The following is an 18,999-nucleotide window of genomic DNA, read 5'->3' as shown; positions in this document are numbered from 1 at the left end:
CTGGAGGTCAGGAGTTCAAGACCAGCCTGACCAACATGGAGAAACCCCATCACTACTAAAAATACAAAATTAGCCAGGCATGGTGGCGCATGCCTGTAATCCCAGCTACTCGGAAGGCTGAGGCAGGAGAATCACTTGAACCCGAGAGGCAGAGGTTGCAGTGAGCCAAGATTGCTCCACTGCACTCCAGCCTGGGCAACAAGAGCAAAACTCCATCTCAAAATACTACTACTAATAATAAAATAAATTAAAAAAAAAAGAAAAGAAAAGAAAACTAGTCAGGTGTGGTGGGGTGTGCCTGTAGTCCTAACTATTAGGGAAGGCTGAGGTGGGAGGATCACTTGAGACTGGAAGTCGAGGCTGTAATGAGCTGTGGTCATGCCACTTCAATTCAGCCTGGGCAACAGAACAAGGCACCGTCTCAAAAGTCCCCCAAACAAAACAAAATACCACACAAAAAACTGTTTTTGTTTTTGTTTTTGTTTTGAGATGGAGTTTCACTCGTTACCCAGGCTGGAGTGCAATGGCCCGATCTCGGCTCACCGCAACCTCCGCCTCCTGGGTTCAGGCAATTCTCCTGCCTCAGCCTCCTGAGTAGCAGGGATTACAGGCACGCGCCACCATGCCCAGCTAATTTTTTGTATTTTTAGTAGAGACAGGGTTTCACCATGTTTGACCAGGATGGTCTCGATCTTTTGACCTCATGATCCACCCGCCTCGGCCTCCCAAAGTGCTGGGATTACAGGCTTGAGCCACCGCGCCCGGCCGCTTTTTTTTTGTTGTTTTTTTGAGTCAGAGTCTCACTTTGTTGCCCAGGCTGGAGTGTAGCGGCGCAATCTCAGCTCACTGCAACCTATGCCTCCCAGGTTCAAGCAATTCTCCTGCCTCAGCCTCCTGAGTAGTGGCAATTATAGGAGTGCACTACCATACCCAACTAATTTTTGTATTCTTAGTAGAGACAGGGGTTTCACCATGTTGGTCAGGCTGGCCTCAAACCCCTGACTTCATGATCTGTCCACCTCTGCCTCCCAAAGTGCTAGGATTACAGGCATGAGCCACCACACCTGGCCAAAAACCTCTTTTAAAAGCTCTTTACATATGATGTCTGGTCCTGTGAAATTTCATACCAGTCTAAGATACATAAGAATTAACACTTCATATACACACACCCACACTTCCCCCATGGTTTAGGTCCAGAAGCATCTCAATAACCTCAGTGGCCCTACAATATATCTGCTTGCACTGACACCCTCTCCACTTCCCAGGCCTTACCTGTTTTGGATAGAGTTGGCAGCAACATGCATGGCAACAGTTTCTTGGGTTTTCCGATTCATGCCCCCTGGTGGGGGACACATCCCTGACCCAACCTGAGGTGGCATATTGGCCATGTTAGGGCCATAAGGCCGGTTGCCCATGGAGGCATGACTCATCCTCCCTGGAGGGAGTGTGCCGTAAGGTGGGATGCCAGGCTGTCCATGCATCTGACCTCCGGCACCCATGGGGTTTATGCCTCCAGCCATGCCTGCACTGGGGTAGTTGGCATTGGGCAAGGCATTATAGTTTGGCTGCCTGGGGTAGCCACCTGAGAGGTGAGGAAGAGAAGACAGAGAACTGGTTAGTGACTCACTAGCAACTCTCTAATATCTCTCAACTTTAAAACACCAAACACTGTCATTCAATAATTAGGTTAGGAAAGAGACCAACTTTATGGTAGTCTTCATCTCCATGAGAAAAAGGAGGGGGATGCTAAGAGCATGTAAAAGAAGGTATTAGTTATCCCCTCCATCTTAAAGGCAGCACAGAGCAAGGCTGGCTTTGCTACCACACAGGCACTTCAACCCAGAAGATAACTTCCTTTCTATCTCCATGCCCTGTGTAAGATACTCAACTTTTAATCTGCCTAGGGCTGCAATTTTGAGCAAAGATCTATTCCATTATGACTTATTCACTTAAAAAAAAGTAATAAGCAATAGCTATCATCTATTAGTTGTCTGTGCTCAACGAAATTAAAAGACTTTCTCATGGTGACAGAGTAAGTGGAGACAAATGGAATCTTGCACTGCCCTACTTCAGGGCCTGGGCTGGGTGGACTTAAGGCAAAGGACAAGCCCTTCCCTTATAGGGTTACAAGCTAGATGGCAATATATCAGACAAGGAACTGTTTCCTCCTCTCACCACTATCTATTCCTAACTGGGTAGTATACTGACCTTGTGGGCCATACTGACCCCCCTGGGGACCATAGCTTCCCATGGAGTTCTGCTGGTAGGAGCCCATGCCTGTGTGTATCTGTCCACCAGAAGGCTGACGCGGAGATAAGGCTGAGCCAGGCTGGGGGGAACTGTACTGCGGCATCTGGGGGTTCCTCTGCATATAACCTATTTGTGGGTAGTATCCACAAAGTTATCAGCTTTATACAATGTGAACAAATGCTCTCCCTCCTTATCCTGGGACTTTTACCATCTACATTTTCTCTAGCAACTACTTGCATGGAAGTCTATCTGATTTTCTATATAGTGGTGTGTCCTTTTAGGCACCTTGAGAGTGACATAAGCCATTAACCATGGATGCCAACTGTTTCTACTAAACGGAGGTTTGAAAAGACAAAGAGCTATGACAAAAACCAAAATGAATGATTAAATGAGTGAAGACTGAACGTTGAGTGTTCAGCAATTGCTGACCAAATGAGGCAAAATGTAAGAAGCAACCATCAAAACACACAAGCACTGAGAAATGGATACAATACTAAAATGGCTAAGCCCACTCTAACTTCACAATTTGCTGCTGGGTCTCAACAGACAGAAGTGATAAACGTTTGAGATTATATATGTGCTAATTACCCTGATCTGATCACTGTATGTTATATCTATTGAAACATTATTATGTACCCCATAAATAAGTACAATTATTACATTAAGTTTTAAAGAATATAAAAATAATTTGCTGCAGGAATTGTCCTAAGCTTCATGGTCAAAAAGCTCTCCAAAAGCTACTGCATAGGGCACTCAAGTGTCTGCCCTAGCTCCCTGCCCCTCCCCAACGCCCAGGCTCTCACCTCGATCTTGGGCAATGCTTGATTGGTTCATGGAAGGATGCATGATGCTGTCTGACTGGCCACTGGGTGGCCGAGGTGGCATCTGGTTGCCTGCTCCAGACAAAGAACAACATAAGCATAATATCATGTCTAAGCCTGGGAATTCTAGCTAGGAAGTCAATTCAGAGCTAGAAATGGCTCATGGAGAGGCCAAGTATCTCCCAGTATCACAACAAAGAGATCCAGCCAACAGGTTCCAATCTCCCTTCTCCAAATGCAAAGGGGGAAACTACGCAGGCATGAGCCAGAGATGCTCTCTCTGTCAGTGGAAGACCAGGACTCCTTAATATTACTCGGGCCAATCACCTTTCCCTCTCCCTAAAGCCCAACACTTGAGGGTACCTGGCACTGCAGCAGGCGAGAGTGGTCCTGAGCGAGACTGAGCAACACTGGCGGGAGAGCCAACAGGGGACGGGGAGGGGCCTCGGATGCCAGGCAGGTGAGGGGAGGTATGAGGAGAGAAAGGAGACTGAGCTGGATTACTCTGCTCTCCTTGGCTGCTGGAAATCCCTGATGTGCTCACTCCAGGACTCAGGGCTCCTTCTGTCCCCATAGGGAGGTCATCTATTGAACCAGATAGATCCTAGAACATACACATAAGAAAATGGATTAGTAATATTAGGCAGAAAGATTCTACTTTCAGTAATCCTACTACTTGCTTAGTATTTTCCTTAAATAACCAAGAGCAAATATATCACACATGTTATTTAGTCATGATACCATAATTGACATATGGCAAACTCTGTTAAGGATCAGGCAGAATATATATTAGACCTTTGTGGGCCATAAAGCTTCCTTCAAAACCGCTCAACTCTGAAACTATCATGCAACAGTAGTCAGACAATATGTGAGCAATGGTGCAACTGTGTTCCAATAAAACTTTATTTATAAAAACCTATCTGTATTTGCTAACTCCTGTTCTATCCTCTCAGAAGCAGATTTAACACTTTCATCTTCTTTACCAGTCCTAACTTCTACAGTCTTAAGGAAGCAACTAATTTAGTGAGGTTTCTAATAGCAGAACTTCACAAAATACTGCCAGGATGGTACCAGGAGCTACAAGAGAATGTTAACAAATTTGGGAAACATTTATGGATCCCCTTTCCTTCTATCACATATTACAATGAAGATGATTATTATTATAGGTTATCATAGCCTCCATTTGCCAAGGACTCACTCCAAGTCACCATACCTTGTAACATAAGGGGTAGGAGGTAAGAAAGAGATACACTGGATGAGAAATACAATTTCTTAACTGCCAAGCAGGTCTGGGACTATACTTCTAACATCTGGTCTATAACAGTAATCAACAAATGTTTGCCAATTGAACAAATTCTGTTCTTCCCCAGCTTTTATGTTTTTCAGTGAGAAAACATAAAATAGTGGTATTTATTTGTAGGCTTTGTCTTCAATTAATAAAGAGTTCATTCTAGGTCAACAAACTCCAGTATTAGCAAACAGGAGCTCAATATGAAAAGTATTCACCCCAGAAAATGTATCCTAACTCCATCCCCTACTCCATGTTCATTCTCTAGCAACATTGCAACATTGCTTCAGGCTGGGAACTAACTATAATCGAAGAAATGATGAAAACCCTGATACTTAAATGGTAAAGAAAAGAGTTATGTTAAAGAAACACATATGGAGCCGGGCGCGGTGGCTCAAGCCTGTAATCCCAGCACTTTGGGAGGCTGAGGCGGGTGGATCACGAGGTCAGGAGATCGAGACCATCCTGGTCAACACGGTGAAACCCCGTCTCTACTAACAATACAAAAAATTAGCTGGGCATGGTGGCGCGTGCCTGTAATCCCAGCTACTCAGGAGGCTGAGGCAGGAGAATTGCCTGAACCCAGGAGGCGGAGGTTGCGGTGAGCCGAGATCGCGCCATTGCACTCCAGCCTGGGTAACAAGAGCGAAACTCCGTCTCAAAAAAAAAAAAAAAAAAGAAAAAAGAAACACATATGGGCCACGTGCAATGGCTCATGCCTCTAGTCCCAGCCTTTTGGGAGGCTGAGGCGGGCAGATTTCTTGAGCCCAGGAGTTTGAGACCAGCCTGGGCAACATGGTGAAACCCTGTCTCTACTAAAAATACAAAAAAAAAAATACAAAAAAAAGAAAAGAAAAGAAAAGAAAAGCCAGGTTTGCTGGTGCGCAGCTGTAGTCCCAGCTACTTGGGAGGCTGAGGTGGTAGGAACACTTAAGCCTGGGAGGAGGAGGTTGTAGTGAGCCGAGATTCACTGCACTCCAGCCTGGGTAACAGAGCAAAACTCCATCTAAAAACAACAACAAACAAACAAACAAACAAAACCCCCAAACACCACACATCTCAATGAGGTCAGATCCAAGTTGGTTTGATTTGAGTCTATTCCTGCTCACAAAACAAGCCCATCTTGGAAAGATCAGCTGAAAGTGACTTTGACTCTAAGAATCTGATAGTAATGCTGAAGGTCAGAGGAGAAGCTTTCAGGCTCTCCTTCTAGTAATCCAAGCTGGGTGGACCATCCACAAACCACTTGGCTACTTCACTAGGGTGGGAGCATTTCTGCTGAGCTCTTGGAGACAAAATTTGCACTGAAGGCAGGCAGGTAGGTGTGCATTTGTGCCTGTGTCCAGCTCTCCATGCTAGCTGAGAAGTCAGAAAATGCTAGCTTTCTTGTTGGTAATAAATAGGCCAGGTATGCCACAGCATACTTTAAAAATGCAATGAGAATTCATTCTAGCACAGAATGATTTCAAGAGGCCAACCACAAGGTAACAGGCAAAGGACATCTTCCCTTTCTAGAAGGACTAAAGTACTTGGCGCTATAAAGAGCTTCAGGTTAATCCCAAGAGAGAGATTCCATGATTCCATCCCTGGTTCTTTTCTTTTCTTTTTTTCTTCTTCTTCTTTTTTTTTGAGACAGGGTCTCACTCTGTTACACAGGCTGGAGTACACTGGCATGATGCCGGCTCCCTGCAGCCTCAACCTGCCCAGCTCAAATAATCCTCTTACCTCAGCCTCCTGAGCCACGTCTGGAGGGGTCTGGGGTGTGGGGGGGGTGTGTGTGTAGAGAAGGGGTTTTGCCATGTCGCCCAGGGTGGTGGTCTCAAACTGTTGAGCTCAGGCAATCCTCTCACATTGGCCTCCCAAACTGCTGGGACTACAGATGTCAGCCACAGCACATGGCCCAAGTGTGTTTCTTTAAGGCATGAGCCACTATGCCCAGCCCCATCCCTATTTTAAGGGCTAAGTTATACCAGGGACATCTGGCCTCTGAGCCAAGAACAAACTAAAAAAGGCAGCAAGATGACAAGAGCCACTCTAAGTAGAAAGGGCCTCAAAAAGCACTTGTTAGACCCTACAGTCTATAGCAAAACCCATAACTCAAGGCTCTGTTTTAGGGACCAGCAGATTCCTTCACCCAATCCTTCCCAGTTTCCATTCCTTATCAAACTACCGGCTTCCGGTAATAAGAACTTTCCTGCTTATAGGAAAAAGAAGTGTATTTCAGAACAGAATAGAAATCAAGGATCCATTCATCAGACAAGAACTTGGTTCAGTTCAAAGCGCTTTGAAAAATTAAATGTTGGTCAGGCGTGGTGGTTCATGCCTGTAAACCCAGAACTTTAGGAGGCCGAGGTGGGCGGATCACGAGGTCAGGAGTCTGAGGCCAGCCTGGACAAGGTAGTGAAGCCCTGTCTCTACTAGAAATACAAAAATTTAGCCGGGCATGGTGGTGGGTGCCTGTAATCCCAGCTACTCAGGAGGCTGAAGCAGGAGAATCACTTGAACCCAGGAGGCAGAGGTTGCAGTGAGCTGAGATTGTGCCACTGCACTCCAGCCCTGGCGATAGTGAGGGCCTCTGTCTCAAAAGAAAAAAAAAATTAAATGTTTTAGGCCAGGCACAGTGGCTCATGCCTGTAATCCCAGAACTCTGGGAGGCTAAGGCAAGAGACCAGTCTGGCCAACATGGTGAAACTTCGTCTCTAGTAAAAATGCAAAAGTTAGGCTGGGTGCAGTGGCTCACGCCTATAATCTCAGCACTTTGGGAGGTCAAGGCAGGTGGATCACAAGGTCAGGAGTTTGAGAACAGCCTGACCAATATGGTGAAACCCCGTCTCTAGAAAAAACACAAAAATTAGTTGGGCGTGGTGACACGCACCTGTAATTCCAGCTACTCAGGAGGCTAAGGTAGGAGAATCTCGTGAACCTAGGAGGTGGAGGCTGCAGTGAGCAGAGATCATGCCACTGTACTCCAGCCTGGGTGACAGAACAAGACTTGGTCTTAAAAAAAAAAAAAAAATTAGCCAGGTGTGGTGATGGGCACCTATAATCCCAGCTACTCAGGAGGCTGAGGCAGGGAGAATTTCTTGAACCAGAGAGACAGAGATTGTAGTGAGCCAAGAGGCATCACTGCATTCCAGCCTGGGTAACAGAACGAGACTCCATCTCAAAAAAAAAAAAAAAGAAAACAAAACAAAACAAAACAAAAAGTTAAAGTTTTGATCATTTTTGTCTTTAGTTATACAAGTAAAACACAAACATTCTCATGATAAAAACATTTCAGATATTATAGGTGAAGCCAAAGCCCCCAAAGGCTGTCTTTCCGTTGCCCTCAATAGAGAAACCACTGTTCAATTTGGTGTGTATCTTTGTGGGTTGTTTTTGTTTGTTTGTTTTTTTGAGACGGAGTTTCGCTCTTACCCAGGCTGGAGTGCAATGGCACAATCTCGGCTCACCGCAACCTCCGCCTCCCGGGTTCAGGCAATTCTCCTGCCTCAGCCTCCTGAGTAGCTGGAATTACAGGCACATGCCACCATGCCCAGCTAATTTTTTGTATTTTTAGTAGAGACGGGGTTTCACCATGTTGACCAGGATGGTCTCGATCTCTTGACCTTGTGATCCACCCGCCTCGGCCTCCCAAAGTGCTGGGATTACAGGCTTGAGCCACCGCGCCCGGCCTTTTGTTTGTTTTTTAAGAGACAGGGTGGCCGGCGCTGTGGCTCACACCTGTAATCCTAGCACTTTGGGAGGCCAAGGTGGATGGATCACCTGAGGTCAGGAGTTCAAGACCAGCCTGGCCATCATGGTGAAACCCCATCTTTAAAAAAAAGAGAGAGAGAGAAAGACAGGGTCTCACTCTGTTGCCCAGGCTGGAGTGCAGTGACACGATCTCAGCTCATTGCAACCTTCACCTCCCAGGTTCAAGTGATACTCCTGCTTCAGCCTCCTGAGTAGCTGGGATTACAGGTGCGTGCCACTACACCCAGGTAATTTTTCTCTTTTTAGTAGAGACAGGGTTTCACTATGTTGGCCAGCCTGATCTTGAACTCCTGGCCTCCCAAACTGCTGCGATTACAGGCATGAGCCACCACCACACCTGGCCCTCGGCTAATTTTTTATTTTTATTTTTTGTAGAAATGGGGCCCTTGCCATGTTGTCCAGGCTTGTCTTGAACTCCTGGGCTCAAGCAATCTGCTCTTCTCGGCCTCCCAAAGTTCTGGGATTACAGGTATGAGCCACCACCCCTGGCCATGGTGTATAGCTTTAGACAGGTACTGAAGAGCTAAGGAAAAAAAAAAACAAAAACAAACAACAAAAAACCAAAACCCACCAGCCACTGCTATCAGTTCAGGGCAAGAACTGAGGAGGTCCCTTCAGACATACTTCAGTTAAACCAGACTCACCACAGATCCACAAGGAGAATGCCCCTGGTCCACCTGAGGGATCCCAGAAGCCTAAAGAAAACCTTTGTAGCTCTTGGGGCTGGGATCTCAGAACTCTAAAGGCATCTGTGGCTGGCAAAGAGGAAGATTCCAATGTTCCTCAGGAGAGTTGTCACTTTTGGTAAAATGCCCTAAGCTTCTTGGACAAAAAGTGCTAAATAAACCACTGTCAACAGTAGACCCACCTGGCTGGGATTCCTGGGCACAGAAAAATACTGGGGAAGGAAGGGCATTAATCTTCTTATCTCTCTGATTTGGTTGGCTTGAGGCCAATCTCCCAAACTGTCATTTTCATTAGACGGCAACTGGTCAGCAAGGGATAGATGGTTTCAAATAATTTTAAGAGCCACAATGTTAGCATAGAAAGGGGCAAATCATTAACGATTAACAATAGCTACCATTTGAGCATCTAATATATGCCAGGCACTTTGCAAAGTTACCCAATTTTCCACAATTCTTGGTTATAGATACTACTATCGTTACCATTTTATTTTTGGTTTGGGTTGATACAGGGTCTGGCTGTTACCCAGGCTGCAGTACAGTGGCACGATCCAGGCTCACTGCAACCTCTGCCTCCTGGGTTCAAGCAATCATCCCACCTCAGTCTCCTGAGTAGTTGTGACTACAGACACTTGGGTAATTTTTTTGTATTTTTGTAGTGATGTGAAAAGGTTTTCAGCATGTTGCCCAAGCTGTTCTCAAACTCCTAAGCTCAGGTAATCCTCCCACACTTTGGCATCCCGAAGTGCTGGGATCACAGGCGTGAGCCACTGTACCCGGCCACATTACCAATTTGAAGATAAGGAAGCTGATGCCTAAAGAGACTGGGTTACAGGCTTACGTCATCTGGCAAGTGGTGGAAGCCAGATTTTAAACCCCAGCCTGCTGAACCCCACAGGCCACGCTGGCTCTCTCTCCATTATGTTGTGACATTATATAAACTGAGGAGAAGGGATACACCTCTAAGTTAGGAGCCCAAGGCCCAGCTTTTGGTACTTATCAGTTGTGACCTTGGGCAAACTAGCAACAAGCCAGGCTTCAGTTTTCTTGCGTACAGAATCAGGGAGGGCTGGACAAATCTAAGTTTGTGACACCCCTGGGGCATATGCATGAAACCCCCCTAGCACCATATGGTCAGGGTCAAACCATATGAGAGATGTAACAACATACCAGTATTATAAGTTTTAAGACATGCCCACCAGTCCCAGTGGCTAGTCATAGTAAATATTTTTATTGGGAAATAGGAGGGAGTAGTAAGGGCAGAAGTCTCCAAAAGATGTCCTGCCCCTTTATCTACATGAACAAATATTGCTCTGAACTCCCCGTCCTTGTATTACATAGGACACACCTCTGCTTTCTACTCTACAAAAAAAAAAAAAAAGCCAGTTTTTCAAGTCTTTTGTTCCACAAAAAACTAGATGTCTGATTATTGAGTCAGACCTCAATGTTTCTAACAGTTCAGTTTTCTACAACACTAATTATTAATAAAAATTAATTATCATTAATAAAAATTCAATCAATCCAAGCCCTATTCTCGCTGGTGGGGGCTGCCCTTGGCATCTCAGGTTCTCAATTCTCCCAGAAGAGCCCACCTAACAAGCATCTTCTGGAAGAACTGCTGAAAGAACTGCAGCAATGCCCCTTTAATGGGAAGATTTCTTTTCCCGGATTTGTTCTCCTCCAAGTATAATCCTGCTGAGAGATGGGAGGTGAGGATCAGCCCACTCAGTGCCCTGCCAGTTCCAAGGAAGCAGCAGGGCCAGGAGAATTTCCTCACGTGTTTCCAACGTGTTTTGTGCATTTTATTGCTCATCTACCATGCAGATCAAAAGCGCTGGAGCAGATCCAACTATTTCACACAGAATCTTACACTCCAGGCTGGCTACAGCCCTGAAAGCCTTCATTTCTTCACTTGAAATACTGCCCAGTGTTATTTTGGGATGTGACCTGATAGAGGAAGCCCATAGGGACTCCTTGACGATAACTGTTCCAGCTGTGATTGGTTGCCCAGCCCTAGTGAGTGCCAGCATGAGTTTGTCAGGCTCTGCTGACAAACAGAACTTAGCAGCTAACACCTTCTCTTCACACCACAACAAAACCATGCCTGAAATCACACAGTCCATACCTCATTTTGTGGGTAGGGGCGGTAGGGGTGCTAGTACTTTCACAGGAAGAACTGCAAGTTTTAACATGAATTGGCTGCCTGATGAAGAATATTTTCAAGCAGGAAGATACCAGATCAGGGTTAGAGGAGGGAGGTTTAAATTGTTTCCCAATAGAGCCACATAAGGATGACATCAGTTCATTTTGCAAAGCAGGTTAAATGGCAACAGGTAAGTATAAAGAATAGGTTCATGGCAATGCTCAGATTTAGGGTTTTCCCCAAAATCTGGCTAAATCCTTGAGGAACCCCAGGTGGAGTTCTTGTATCCATTTAGTCAGGAAAAGCTTTTGCTGAATTGTGCTGATACTGGTAGGTAAACCACCTATCATGAGAACCAGGTAAATCCTACACATGCTTGTAATAAATGTGTACACTGGGAACCTTGCAGCTCAGCCGTCCCCATTTGAATGACAGTATGTGAATGAAAAAAATTCCATAATGACCAAATCTACACTAGTAATTTGCCAGTTCCCTATCCTCCCCCACTAGGCTGCTCTCATGCTGAAGAATGGGAGGAAATCCTGAAGAACACAGAAGAGACCGGGAAACATAACCCACGAAGAAAAGGAAAAGGTAAGAAAGGAGGCAACAGCCTTAAACACCAAGGAAGAAAAACTGAGACAAAATTAATTACTTAAGGCAAAGAGCTTTTTGGGAGACCTGGCTTTTCATAAAATCTTCCTTAAGCAACAATTTGTTGAGGGAGCAGGGGAGAAGAGGCTACCTCTACTGAACACTTGTAAAATAAAGTTTCAGTCCTAAGTTCTCTTTTTTTCTTCTTAGTCTTTGCTATAAATGTAAGAAAGAGAAATTCGACCCACACCAGACTGGAAGAGACTCTAAGATATACAGAACTGCTGTGCTGTTATTCCATGGAGTGGTCTCGGTCCAACAGATTAACTGCCATTTATGCCTAGAAAGCAGGCTTTGCTGGTACTAGCCGAAATGCGAAGAATGAATCAACACACAAAATAAGCTGTCTTTCACTCCTGGTGGTACTTTCAAGTCAGGAGTTAATTAAGCAGATAGTAAGGAAGGGGAACAAAAGATGCAGAGGTTGACACTATCCTTTTAGTGTAGGACCAAGCAATATCACTTACATGGACAACACCCATGGTTTGGAAAAGCAGAAGCTACTCCAGGAAAGGCTCAGAAAAATCAGTTTCCTACTTGCCCCCATCAAGTTTCTAAAAACTTGGTTTGTATCTTAGAAACCGTCGCCAGGATGAGATGCCCCACCAAATTCCCTCTTCTCCTTTTCTACAATTAATTCATTCTTCCTGGTACCTTTTGGCCACCTGATGGGGAAGGCACAGCAGAGGTCTAGACTGTTCTTGTCTCCGGAACGCTTTTCAGGGGCCCACCTCCAAGAGGAAACCCCCTATACATGCAACAGAATTCATAAAGATCAATATGGAGACAAAATCTCCAAATTCAAAGGATGTTGGAAAAAGTTAATAAAGTTCCTTTATATCTTCCTTTTGAAAGGGAGCAGAATTTACATGAATATGTGACTATAACATATTCAACCATACGGTGACTGGTTGACTCACATTTAATTTTCACAATCTTCTGATATAGGTACTACCCCCATTTTGACAAAGCAGCAGCAGGTTCAGAAGTGACTTGTCCAAGGACAGACAGCTATTAAAGAGAACTGAGGTTCAAATCCATTATTACTTTGCACTCTTTCCATAAGGTATTAATAGAAGCTTGACACTACCAAAGGCTGGGCTCCATGCTCCAATAGAGGTAAGGCAACAACCTGTATTACCAGACATGCTCAGTGATTAGCTACTTGACTCAACTGGCTAACCTCATGAGGCTTCACTTAACTCCTTTACAGAAGGAAAGACTGACACTAGATAATCAAACTCTACAAATCTCCCATCCAAGTACTAACCAGGCCCAACCCAGCTTAGCTTCCGAGATCAGACAAGATCGGGCGCGTTCAGGGTGGTATGGCCGTAGACCAAACTCTACAGATCTATGCTGTGTTTCCCTTTCCTAATCACTCTCGCTGTAACTTTCAGCATTTATTTCAAATCAGCCCTTTCACTAATAAATCTTCAAGTTAAACCTACTTTTTCTATGCTAAATTAAAGGGTACAGTACTTCTCACCCCTGGGTTTTCTGTAGGGTACTTAATGTTTAAGGGGACAGAGGGCTACGTGGAGGGTGGCTTTGAATGTAGGGAAAAACAAGCACAAGTTAATTTCCATGAAGGTAGGAGTCTGGTCTCTGCTGAGTTTTCAAACTGAATGTGTTCTAATCCTTTTATCAATCACAAGGGCATGGCTCAGAGAGACAGAAAAAAAATCAAGATATTCCTGGCCTCTAGATGGCCACCTCTTAGGCCATTTCAAACCCTCACACTTTCCTCCTCACCCAGCACTGGAACTACCCTTCCAAACTGCAGTACATTTGGGTTTTGTTTAGGGGCCCCAATACCCAAGCTACAAGATGGGAAGACTCCTTTCTAGAGGCTTTAAAAGCCAAGCAAGCTTCAACCCTCTGGCCATAAAAAGGCTCCAACAATAGGGCAACTGAGCTCTCCTTTAACACGCATTAGGCTGGCTGATTTCCCAGCCATCAGAGTAGAATTGGGTGGGAGAATAAATTCCTGAAGATGTATTATAGGTACAATAACTACAGGCTAGAATTGTTTTTTAGTCTTGAGAAATTCCAAGATGAAAACAGCTTTGTGGTGACAGTGAGGATTCAGAAGCCTCCAGGCTCCAAGCGGAGATCTGCTAGCCACTCTATTAAATCATTTACTTTAAACCAAGTCACAGTGCTAGTTCCCTACTCTCATCACATAGCCTTGCCTATATGATGAGAGTAGGGAACTAGCACCTTTGAGGCTCCTCTAGATGCAGTGTTACAGGATTGATGGCATTGTGCCCTATCTGCCCTTTTTCTCCACTAGCCTGCAGGACCAGAGCAGGATCAGGCTATTCGGGACCGGAAAGATGCCGGACATACAAAAGACAAGATGCTTGATAATGTTGCTCAATGAATTATCTACTCAAAAGCATCCTCTTTAGACCCAATCTCTATCGGTCCTCTTTTTTCCCTTTAATCTCCATTCCCCCATGCTATACCCCAGTACCTGAATACTAGACATCCACAATGAGGGAGGGGCTCTTGAGTGCTGGTATCAAGAGAACAGATTCTCCTGTTTTAAACTCAGATGTACGCCGGGTACAGTGGCTTATGCCTGTAATCCCAGCACTTTGGGAGGCTGAAGTGGGCAGATCACCTGAGGCTGGGAGTTCCAGACCAGCCTGACCAACATGGAGAAACTCCATCTCTACTAAAGATACAAAAAATTAGTGGGGCGTGGTGGGGCATGCTGGGTAATCCCAGCTACTCGGGAGGCTGAGGCAGGAGAACTGCTTGAACCCAGGAGTCGGGGGTTCCAGTGAGCCAAGATCACGCCATTGCACTCCAGCCTCGCAGCAAGAGTGAAACTGTCTCAAAAAACTCAGAAGTACAACCCCAATGGGCCTTGGCATCTTAGTAAGGGCTGTTGCTAGAACTGCAGCAGTGCAGGAAAGGAATGTCTGGAAAGGAGGCTGTTGGAGGCTGTGTCACTGGAGAAATTTCAATCTAATTGTGAAAATATGAGAACGTGCTGTTCTAACCCACCTCTGCAAAATCTCTTGAGGCAGGCCTGACCCTTTGGGTGGAGGCTGAGGGCATGGCTGAGGTAAAAAGTAGGGGAGAAGAAAGATTGCTGGGCTGCTTGCATTCCTGTGGTGGAAGCCCCTGCAAACAGCAGCTGGGTCACTGCAGCAGCCATTGATTTTCCAGGGGTCGATATTCTACTCCCACAGATCTGCTCAGTCGGAGGTTTAATCACATGGAGTGCTTCTGCTCAACATTTCCCCTGTTGCTCCCCCCTACAAACCAATAAAACAAACACCAAACACAATGAGAATTGGCAAAGGATAGATGAGAAGGTGCTCCTCATAGCTGTCTCCCCACCCCCAGAGAAACTGTAGGTAGCAGCTCAAAGGGAAATGCAAGAGAGAGCCAAAGCTACATGGGACAGTCCACAGGCCCGAGAGAATTTTTCTATTCTAACACCCTCATATAGACACATCTAAAAACAAGGAGATTTTACATAAAAATCCAGGCATCTAATGTCTTCAAAAAATAAATAAATGAAAAGATGATGATGATGATTCTCCCATAGTCCACTAACTGTCTGAAACCCTGCTTTTCGGTTTGACACAGTCCCCATCAGGCCTGTATAATACCATGTTACCTGCCTGACTGGTCACCCTGCCCCCCAAAGGCTTCTCACTGTCTTACCCAGTCAATAACCACTTTTTGGCCAAAAATGTATGAAGTGTTTTGAGGGTCACTAGTTAATAGACTCATATCTGGGGGGGGAAAAAAAAAAAGAATCTGGGTCAGAGCTGGGCCTGAGTTACAGCAGCCAAGAGCAGTGCATATTTATGGAATAGGGCTGTTCTAATCCCAGCAGGAAATAAGAGCATTGTAAAGCTAGAGAAGGCAAAGAATTTAGGAACCCCCTACTTTCTCAAAGCCAAGCATTCCCTGTTAGGAAGGTCAACCAAACAAAGTCTGTTCTATTATGAAGATCATCAGCTATAATCTTAGAGCTTGAGTAAAGAGGGCAGGAAAGGGGAGTAAGAGGAAAGGAACATAGAAAGCAAGCAGAGTTCTGGGTATGACAAGTGTAATAAGGAACGGGGGTTGCCTTAGGCTTCCACATCATGTGGCTTTCCTCTCTACAGCAAGCCTGGCTGCCCCTCAGAATTATAGCAACCAGAAAGCAAGCAAGGAAAACTGGAGAAGGCAAAGTTGGCACTGCGCTGAACATTGCTCAGAACTAGTGGGCTAGATGGCCTCCTTGGTTTTGTAAACTCCTGTATTTATACCTGTCAGTGGTCTTCCCTACCTTAGCCTACTGGTTGACATAAAACCCAAGTATTTAGGGGGAAAGGGTAGAATAGATCTGAGTGTGAGAAATGAATAGAATCTTAAACCAGAATACAACCTCAAAAAGAACAACTCTGAATACAGGGGAGCTATAGTCAAGTTGTAGAAGAGGGGATAAAACCTCAAATATTTTTGATAATGGTTCTGCTGAACATTTACCTATTTTATTTGTTTGAGAGAGGGTCTTGCTCTGTCACCCAGGCTATATAGAGTGCAGTGGTGCAACCATACCTCACTGCAGCCTCAAACTCCTGGGCTCAAGTGATCCTCCTGCCTCAGCCTCTCAAGTAGCTAGAACTACAGGCATGCACCACCATGGCCAACTTTTTTTTTTTTGGTAGAGATGGGAATCTTGCTATGCTGCCCAGGCTGGTCTCCAACTCTTGCCTCAGCCTCCCACACTGCTGGGATTACAGGTGTAAGCCACCATACCTGGCTATTGATCCCTTTTAATCTAAACTTGGTTTCTCTCTTACCTTCCCCAAAATGTCAGGAAAAATTACTTTTACCCAACCCCATCTCAGTAAGCAATATTCAATATTCTTCCCACATCAAAGCTGGCCTTAAGGGACAAGTTCACTGACTCTCAAGATTGAGCCTTCGACCTCTAGTTGCCACCTTCAACAAGGCATTGCTTCTTGGCTTCTTTGGGAAAGATCAAACAGGAAGGAAGCTAGCAGCTTGGAGGTAAACTCTGCTTCAAGGCAATCAGATTATGTCACAATAAAAACCAATTCTGTGCTGATAACTATCCCGGAAGATGAAACAGATTCAGGCCATAGAGTAGGGGGATCAGGAGACCAAGCATTGGGCCCCAGAGGGACAGCAACAGAATACATACCAACTTCACCACAGCTTTCTAGTAGAACACCAAATGTCTTAGAAACTCGAGCAAAATAAAAACAGAGCTAATTCTACACTTGATTTATCAGGTATGTTAATGTAGCTCCACACCTACAGGTCCTCCCCTCTGGGACAAGTTTGAAGAAACAGATTCTCACCACTGGCTTAAAGGACCCTAGTGGTTTCTATAATGATAATATTTCTAGGTGGACTTGGCTTACTTCTTGACCGAAAGGCCCAAGTCCCCCCAAGGACAGACATGAAACCAAACATCTGGGGGCTGGTTTGCTGATTTTTATTAATCTTTTTTTAGACAGAAAAGCACCAAGAGGAAAAGAAAAGGCAAGTGGGGAATGGGTAAAGGTGAGCCACTGTCATTACGGCAACTGAGTTCATCTATGCTGACTAAGGAATATCAGGACATTCTAGTTTTTGAGAATTCTTCCTTTCAGAGTAAATACTTCTTTGTTGTTTTTTTGTTTGTTTGTTTGTTTTGAGAGTCTTGCCAGGTTGCCTAGGCTGGGGTGCAATGGCGTGATCTCAGCTCACTGCAACCTCAGCCTCCCAGGTTCAAACAATTCTCCTGGCTTAGCCTCCCAAGTAGCTGGGATTACAGGTGCCTGCCACCACACCCAGTTATTTTTTTGTACTTTCTTTTTTTTTTTTTTTTTTAGTAGAGACAGGGTTTCACAATGTTGGCCAGGATAGTCTCAAACTCCTGACCTTGTGATCTACCCACTTGGCCGAGAACAGAACTAAATACAGAAGCTGTAGTATTATTAGGTTTGCCTTGAAATCTCAACCTCGTATCTGTTAATACCTCCTACCCTTTCTCCAAAGAGAATACGGAAGGCAAAGTCCATCTTCCGAATATGGCATTTTTCCTTTTCTTTTTTTGAGACAGAGTCTCCCTCTGTCTCCAGGCTGGAGTGCAGTGGAGCGATCTTGGCTCACTGCAACCTCCAACTCCCTGGTTCAAACGATTCTCCTGCCTCAGCCTCCTGAGTAGCTGGGATTTACAGGCATGCGCCATCACACCTGGCTAATTTTTGTATTTTTAGTAGAGATGGGGTTTCACCATATTGACCAAGATGGTCTGGATCTCCTGACCTCGTGATCCACCTGCCTCAGCCTCCTAAAGTGTTAAGATTACAGGCGTGAGCCGCCATGCCTAGCCTTTTCCTTTTCTTAAAAGATCTTTTTGCTGGTCTTGTACAAGAAGTGTTTTATTAACAGTAGAAGCACTGGACTACAGGTCAGAGAATCCAATGTTCTCATTTATTGAATGACCTTGGACAAGTCCCTTGCCCTTTCTGGGCCTTAGGTTCCTCATATGTAAAGTAGGGGAGGGTGTGAAGGGAGATGGGAATGGGGCTGTCAGCATTATAAATACTCTGTTGGGCTGGTTCATGCTGCCTCCATTCTACTCTTTCTCTAACTGTAGAGGTTAAAGAGCTTAAAAATGAAATTTCCAAGAATCCCTTGGTTTTGGATACGTTTCAGCTTCTGCTAATGAGAAGCTGACTCATGAGATTAGATCAAAGTGAGCAGAGACCATATTTCGTCTCCTTTACTTGTTTCTGCAGGAGCATTTTGGTTCCATCCGCCACTTAACTGGTTGTTGGTTCTGGCAGCAGCAGCAGCTACTGCTTCTTGATTCCAGCTTACTGATCCTGGATCACAGCTTCAGGGAAATGATTTAAGAACAATCAATCCAATAGCAGCTCTGAGGTAGAAGTTCCCCTAGTAGGTCAGATCTAGGTAAAATCTGGGTCTGGGTTCTCGAGGCTAAGCCTAGAGCAAGCTCCCTCACTCCTTCTAGTGATTCGGTATGCCCAAATTCCCTGTATTAAACCTATCTCTCTATTAAACATAGGTAGCCCTAGTGTTCGGTACAGACGTCCTCTGACTCAGTATTATCAAATGATCCCAAAAGAGTAGTGTAAAGGAAAAGAGAAAAAGTATTTATTCACAAAGCATATTTTTTTGAGGAAATGGGCAAGGTAGGGGAGCCTTAGGCCTTTAAATATATTTGTCCAGGACAACTTCCTTCACTTCTTCCCTTTTTACAACCTCACTGTACTTTCTCTCTCTCACCCTAAACTCTGAGCGGGTGGGAGGAAGGTTTGAATTGCTCACACAGGATGGAGGGTTGAGTCAGCACATGCTTTCTTTTCCATCCGTATGTTCTCTGCAGCCTGTTATTCTGCTGAGGATGGC

At 45.0% G+C, this 18,999-nt stretch overlaps 1 protein-coding gene across 2 annotated transcripts in view; it reads right to left on the bottom strand.

The window, feature by feature from the left end:
- ARID1A (AT-rich interaction domain 1A) overlaps positions 1-18,999 on the bottom strand; it is an 88,328-nt gene that overhangs the window by 16,152 nt on the left and 53,177 nt on the right. For both annotated transcript variants that reach the window (XM_039473550.2, XM_039473551.2), the window contains exons 5-8: positions 3,435-3,675; positions 3,054-3,143; positions 2,209-2,376; positions 1,273-1,582 (exon numbers count right to left, since the gene is read on the bottom strand). In XM_039473550.2, coding sequence (XP_039329484.1) covers positions 1,273-1,582; positions 2,209-2,376; positions 3,054-3,143; positions 3,435-3,675 — 809 coding nt within the window. The remainder of the gene's footprint in view (positions 1-1,272; positions 1,583-2,208; positions 2,377-3,053; positions 3,144-3,434; positions 3,676-18,999) is intronic.

This window comes from Saimiri boliviensis, chromosome 11 (assembly GCF_048565385.1).
Source record: "Saimiri boliviensis isolate mSaiBol1 chromosome 11, mSaiBol1.pri, whole genome shotgun sequence".
Lineage (NCBI taxonomy): Eukaryota > Metazoa > Chordata > Mammalia > Primates > Cebidae > Saimiri > Saimiri boliviensis.
The sequence above is the reverse complement of the archived record's forward strand: the minus strand, read 5'-3'. Positions and strand labels throughout refer to the sequence as shown.